Source organism: Hemitrygon akajei, chromosome 3 (assembly GCF_048418815.1).
Source record: "Hemitrygon akajei chromosome 3, sHemAka1.3, whole genome shotgun sequence".
Classification (NCBI taxonomy): Eukaryota; Metazoa; Chordata; class Chondrichthyes; order Myliobatiformes; family Dasyatidae; genus Hemitrygon; species Hemitrygon akajei.
Window position 1 is genome coordinate 197,295,244 of NC_133126.1, and position 7,119 is coordinate 197,302,362.

A 7,119-nucleotide genomic window follows, 5' to 3' on the forward strand; every position below is an offset into this window, starting at 1 on the left:
GAGAGGATGTTTCCTATGGTTTGGGAGTTTAAGACTGGACCAGCCTCAGAATAGAGGGGCATCCTTTTACAACGGAGATTAGGAAGAATTTCTTTAGCTAGAGAGTAGTGAATCTGTGGAATTTGTTGCCTTGGGTAGCTGTGGAGGCCAAGTCGTTGGGTATATTCAGAGCAGAGGTCGATTGATTCTTGATTAGTCAGGGTATGAAGGGATACGGGGAGAAGGCAGGAGGTTGGGGCTGAGAGGGAAAATGGATCAGCCATGATGAAATGGCGGAGCAGACTCAATGGGCCAAATGGCCTAATTCTGCTCCTGTAGCTTATCTGACCTTAGAACTGCAGGCTGGTCAATTGGACAGAAAAGTGGGAAATGGAATTTAACACAAGAAAGAGGTGGCAGGAGAGTGTAATGCTATTACAGAGCCCGTGACTCCTCCACTGTCAGTATGGAGTCTGCATGTTCTCCCAGCTTATGACTGTTTTATTAAGTAGTACAAGAACAAAGAATGAACAAGACAAGGCAAGCCATGAGAACAATGGAAAAACAGTTATGCTCATCTCATTCTCAGTCTAGTGACAACAAAATTGTGGTGACAAAAAAAAAGGTAAAATAGCCAGATTCAAGTGATGTGACACCTGCAACTGAAAAACTAATAAGCTTCGAGAAAGAATACAGAAGTAACTGTATCATAATTGCTGGAAAGCTCACTGTCCAATTACATGCATACTTAAGTGCACCAATATGCATCTATATAGGAGACTATAAAAATACAAGCAAGCAGAGGAAAGTTAAACTACTCAGAAAATATGAGAATCCAACACAGTCAACCTCATTATGACCTTGCACTTTTTTGTCTGCCTGTACTGTACATTCTCCGCAACTCTAAAACTTTATTCCGCATTCTGATGTTGTTTTCCCTTCTACTGCTTCAATACACTGTGTAATTATCCGGCTTGTATGAACAGTATGCAAGACAAGCTGTTCACTGGATCGCGGTACATGTAGCAATATAAACAGACACCAATGTTCATCTCTGTTGGTGCAAGCCTACTGCGCTTCCTTGGAAAGAAGGAAGCTGTTCTCACCTAAATGGAGCCTGTGGTACTTACCAATCCTCCGCCCCACCAGGGCATTGCTGACTTTGCTGCAATTGACATTTCACTCTGAAATAGTGGAACACCCAACGCGATAAAAAACAATCCCAGCATTATCTGACATACCTGGAACAGATATGGAGAGAACAAGTGAATAAAAACACTGGAGAGAAAGAGGACTACCAAAATTACCGAGTGACCTTTCCTGAGTTGGATCCCTGCCTGTGTGTAAGAGTGGATTGGTGGGTAAGGGGCTTGTTTTGCTCTTGATTTGTCGCTGTTTGTGTTATTCTGCTGAACACTATGGACTTGCTATGTTGGCACTGGAACGAGTGGCGACACTTGTGGGCTGCCCCAGCACATCTTCTGGTTGTGTTGGTTTTTCACGCAAGCGGCACCTTTGACTGTGTGTTTCAATGTATGTGTGATTAAATAAATGAATCTGATCTGATCTAAATTTAAATTTATTTCCAGATATAGACATTTATGATTTCATGATGCCAACAACACAACATCGGAGGACAGAATGCAGAACCATCAATCTCGTTTCCACTCCCTCCTCCTTTCCTTGTATTGTGACATCAATTGCATCAATATTATTGAACCAAGACAAGCTATTGGTGATGCTCACTCCTGGGAACTTGAAGCTGTTAAGCCCTTACAACCTCACACCACTGATGTAGAAAGGAGCATGTGCAATGCACACACACACCCCCCGCCCCCCACCACCCCCCTCACTTGCTGAAAGGAATGACTAGCTTTTTTGGATTTCCTGATTTGGAAAGAAAGGTTGTTATTAAAACACCATGTTGGTAAGATCTCTATGTCATTCTTGGAAGAAAGATTGTGCAAATAGATGTCTGGAGACTGGTTGCTAGTCTATGGGATGACATTCCTAATTCCAATGGATCCCTGAATTAGGAGATCAATAGAACAAAGCAGAACAGAAACATGCCCTTCAAGCCATCTAGTCCAAGCTGAACTCTTACTCTGCCTATTCCTTTCAATCCGCATATAGATTAGAGACCTCCGTACCCCTCCTATACCTATCCACTTTTCTCTTAAGTGTTGAAATCAAACCCATGTCTACCACTTCCACTGGCAAATGATTCCACCCGCTCACCACGCTCTGAGCAAAAAAGTTACCCTTCATGTTGCCCTTAAACTTTTCTCTTTCCACACATAGCCCATAACATCAAATTCAACTTCAAGTTTATTGCTATTCAACCATACACATATATACAGCTAAACAAAACAACACTCCTTTAGGACCAAGGTTCAAAAGCCCAGTACATATATCAAATGCAGCACATAAAATAATATTAACAGATAATATAAAAATATTCTAGTCTTACTCAATCTTAGTGGAACAAGCCTGCTTCTATTTCCCCTATCTAAACTCATAATGTTGTATAACTTGGCAAAACCAGTGAGTCAAAATCCATTGCCTATGTAAAGACCAGATGGAACACCTGGTTTTATTCTTGAGAAAATAATTTTCAACCAACTTAACAAATTTCTGAATAAGAACAATATTATTGAAAAGTTTCAGTCAAGTTTTAGGGCAAACCACAGCACGGAGACAACCCTTATCAAAATTGTTAGTGACATAAGCTCAGCACTCATGCCAGTCGAGTCTCAGTTCTAATTCTTCTGGATCTAGTTGCTGCGTTTGTCACAATTGACTACAACATTCTCCTAGATCACCTTGAGAACTGTATGGGCCTCTCTGGTACTGCCCTCAGTTGGTTTTGTTCATGTATCTTACAGAGAAATTTTTTTGTCTGTCTTGGAGACCAATTTTCTAAGGGATATGATGTTCCTTTTGGTGTTGCTCAGGGAAGCTGTTTTGATCCCCTACTTTTCTCCCTGTACTGTACATGCTCCCCTTAGGAGACATCAATAGAATAATCTTGATTTCCTCTTCATGCTGATGGCATACACTTATACTCACGGTAGAACCTGATGATTACAACACCTCATCTTCTCTGACTTCTGCTCTGGCTGAAATAAACCAATAGTTGAGTAATAATTCCCAAAAACTAAAATAAGTTAAAACCAAAATACTTTTGGTTGGTCCCAAGGCCAAAAGACACAATTCTCTTAATAAACTTGGGAACCTGGTTCCTTTGTAAAATCGGAAGTAACAAGACTGTACCAAGATCTTTCCTTCAGCTTTGACTTTTCAACCCCACACTAAGAATGTGAACTAAGCAGCATTTCTACACTTAAGAAATATTATAAAGGTCCCTCCACTTCTGTCACATAATGATGCTGAAAATCTACTTCATGCCTTTATATCAAATAGAGTTGATTACTGTGATCAGAACACTGCTGCTAGACTTTTAACAGCTACACTACTGTGACTATATTTTCCATTCTGTTTTGCTTTTTTACTACCTCAATGTATTTAGTTTTTTTTTGTATTTTAGGATACAGCACAGAACAGGCCATCCTGGCCCAACAAGCCGTGTCACTCAGCAACCTGTCTATTTAACCCTAGCCTAATCACAGGTCAACTTACAATGACCAATTAACCTACAAACCAGTACGTCTTTGGTCTGGGGGAGGAAATCGGAGCACCCAGAAGAAACCCACATGGTTCACAGGGAGAACCTACTAACTCCTTAAAGGCAGAGCCGAATTGAACTCTGAACGCCGTGACACTTCGAGCATAATAGCGTCATGCTAACCTCTATACTACCTGTATTAAATCATCTGTCTGGTTGACATGCAAACAAAATCTTTTTCACTGTATCTTAGTACATCTGTCAAAAATAAAGCATTATCATTTAATTATATCACATAAAATATTGGACCCAGTTTGCCTCAGTCACCTTTCTTGAAAAAGCTTGTAAATATGTTCCATACCCACATCTGTCTCCCTAGTGATACCAGTAATAGATATTGTGCAGTCTTACACCCAGAGCTTTCCGTTGTCCTCTTGGAAACTTCTGTTTGGTTGTACTAGGGAACTTGGTGTCAGGATCATCCATATTTCTTCTTGCAAATTTTGAGTTTCCTCCTCTCATCTCCAGGTCAGCTGGTTTTCTAGTTTTACCAAATAAAGAAGCCATCGCCTGTCTGAAGGTTGCAAGTTCTGCCAGAGGTGACCATAAGTTCAATTAATAACATGACAATGCAATTATCTGTTGTCTAAAACTAATTCAATTATTACTGATAATAGAATTCAAATGCTAAAAATGGCATTCTGTAAAGACATTGGTGCATTTGCAGTATTGTGTTCAGTTCTGGTCACTTCACTATAGGAAGAATAACATTAAGCTTGAAAGAGTTCAGTGGGAATATTGAATAGTACAGTGTAGTGTAGATCTTCAGCTCATAATATTGTGCCAACATTTTAACTGACTCCAAGATCAATCTAATCCTTCCCTCTCATGTAGCCCTCCATTTGTCATCCATCTATGTGTCTGTCTAAGAGTTTTTTAAACCTCCCTAATGTACACTCAGTGGCTACTTTATTAGGTGAAGGAGTTACCTAATAAAAAGGTCTCTGGGTGTATGTTTGTGGTCTTCTGCTGCCGTAGCCCATCCACTTCAAGGTTTCACATGTTGTGCATTCAGAGATGTGCTTCTGTACACCACTGTTGTAATGTGTGGTTTCTTAAGTTATTGTCACCTTTCCGTCAGCTTGAACCAGTCCAGTCATTCACCTCTGACCTCTGTCATTAACCAGGCATTTTCACTCACACAACTGCAACTTACTGGATGTTTGCTGTTTATCGCGTCATTCTCTATAAACTCCAGAGATTGTTGGGCATGAAAATCCCAGGAGATCAGCAGTATCTGAGGTACTCAAACCACCTCGTCTGGCACCAACAATCATTCCACAGAAAACTCACTTAGACCATATTCCTTCCATGTTCCAATGTTTGCTTTGAACAACAACTGAACCTCTTGACCATGTCTGCATGCTGTTAAACATTGTGTAGCTGCCACATGATTGGCTGATTAGATATTTGCATTAATGAGCAGGTGTACAGAAGTACCTAATAAAGTGACCACTGTATGGATCTGACTCTACTAACACCCCATCAGCAGGTTCCACACACCCACTACTCGGTGTAAATAAACACCCTCCAACAGCCCCCACCATATTTTCCTCCAAATACTATAAAAATATGCCCCCCTCCAGTCCTGGGAAATAGTCTGGATGTCCACTCTATCTGTACCTCTTATTGTGTACACCTCTATCAAGTCACCCCTCAAATGTACGATGTATGAGATTGCTGACAGGACTTCAGTATTTCCATTTAATATCAGAGAAATGCACACACTATACAATCTGAACTTCTTTTTCTTATTTTTTGTAATTTATTTTTTATTGAAGTTCATCATCAAACAAACATTTCCATAAGATGTATTTCAGACATTGTACATATAAATCATATAATCATATATATCACAAATCTCCACAAAGTATTTATCTGAGGTATAAACTTATAGAAAAGAGTGGAAAGAAAAAACAAGCAAAAGGAAAAAACTATGTACCAGTAGGGGGTGATCTTTTTTTACAACATATTCATTGATTTGTGAGAATAAAATCAGGCCTATGAGGCATTATGTAGTTTAACCATTTTTCCCAGTATGAATCAAATTGTTCCAGCTTATGAGTAACAGATGCTGTTATCCTCTCCATTTTGTAAATGACCATTGTAATTTCTATCCATGCATTTAAAGTTGGGCTTTCATGTGATAACCATTTCTTGGTAAGTCTTTTTACCAGCCACCAACAGTATATTCATTAAATGTTTATCTCTTTCAACCATTCTTGAGGTATATATCCAAAATATATGGTCTTACCCTCTAAGGGTATTTCACATGGTGAAATGGTAGATTGGAATCTCACATGGTGGATTGGGTAGTGGACTACTTGACAGATAGACCTCAGTATGTGCGGTTGGGAGACTGTAGGTCTGACACGGTGGTCAGCAGCACAGGAGCGCTGCAGGGGACCGTGCTCTCTCCGGTCCTGTTCACCCTGTACACATCAGACTTCCAATATAACTCGGAGTCCTGCCATGTGCAGAAGTTCGCTGACGACACGGCCATTGTGGGGTGTGTCAGGAATGGACAGGAGGAGGAGTATAGGAAACTGATACAGGACTTTGGGATATTAGGACTTAGGAGGGCCGGAATGGCCTGTTTCCGTGCTGTGATTGATTGTTATATGGTGCAACTCAAACTACCTGCGTCTCAATATCACCAAGACCAAGGAGATGGTGGTGGACTTTAGGAGATCTAGGCCTCATATGGAGCCAGTGATCATTAATGGAGAATGTGTGGAGCAGGTTAAGACCTACAAGTATCTAGGAATACAGTTAGACGAGAAGCTAGACTAGACTGCCAACACAGATGCCTTGTGCAGGAAGGCACAGAGTCGGCTGTACTTCCTTAGAAGGTTGGCGTCATTCAATGTCTGTAGTGAGATGCTGAAGATGTTCTATAGGTCAGTTGTGGAGAGCGCCCTCTTCTTTGTGGTGGCGTGTTGGGGAGGCAGCATTAAGAAGAGGGACGCCTCACGTCTTAATAAGCTGGTAAGGAAGGCGGGCTCTGTCGTGGGCAAAGTACTGGAGAGTATAACATCGGTAGCTGAGCGAAGGACGCTGAGTAGGCTACGGTCAATTATGGAAAACCCTGAACATCCTCTACATAGCACCATCCAGAGACAGAGAAGCAGTTTCAGCGACAGGTTGCTATCGATGCAATGCTCCTCAGACAGGATGAAGAGGTCAATACTCCCCAATGTCATTAGGCTTTACAATTCAACTGCCAGGAGTAAGATATGTTAAAGTGCCGGGGTTGATTGTATTTAATGTATTTAAGTAAACTACTTAAGAACTTTTTAAAAGCTATTATTAATGCTTTTTGAGAGAGTGATTTAGATGCATATCATATTTTTACTGAGTTAAGTATTGTATGTAATTAGTTTTGCTACAACAAGTGTATGGGACATTGGAAAAAATGTTGAATTTCCCCATGGGGATGAATAAAGTATCTATCT

The 7,119-nt window shown here is 40.6% G+C and overlaps 1 protein-coding gene across 1 annotated transcript in view; it reads right to left on the minus strand.

Moving 5' to 3' along the window:
- The window catches only part of ms4a17a.11 (membrane-spanning 4-domains, subfamily A, member 17A.11), a 34,527-nt gene extending 30,356 nt beyond the window's left edge, over positions 1 to 4,171 (minus strand). Inside the window, exon 1 of the mRNA XM_073039092.1 lies at positions 4,016 to 4,171. Within this exon, the coding sequence (XP_072895193.1) occupies positions 4,016 to 4,171 (156 nt within the window). The remainder of the gene's footprint in view (positions 1 to 4,015) is intronic.
- Between the last annotated feature and the right edge of the window lie 2,948 nt (positions 4,172 to 7,119).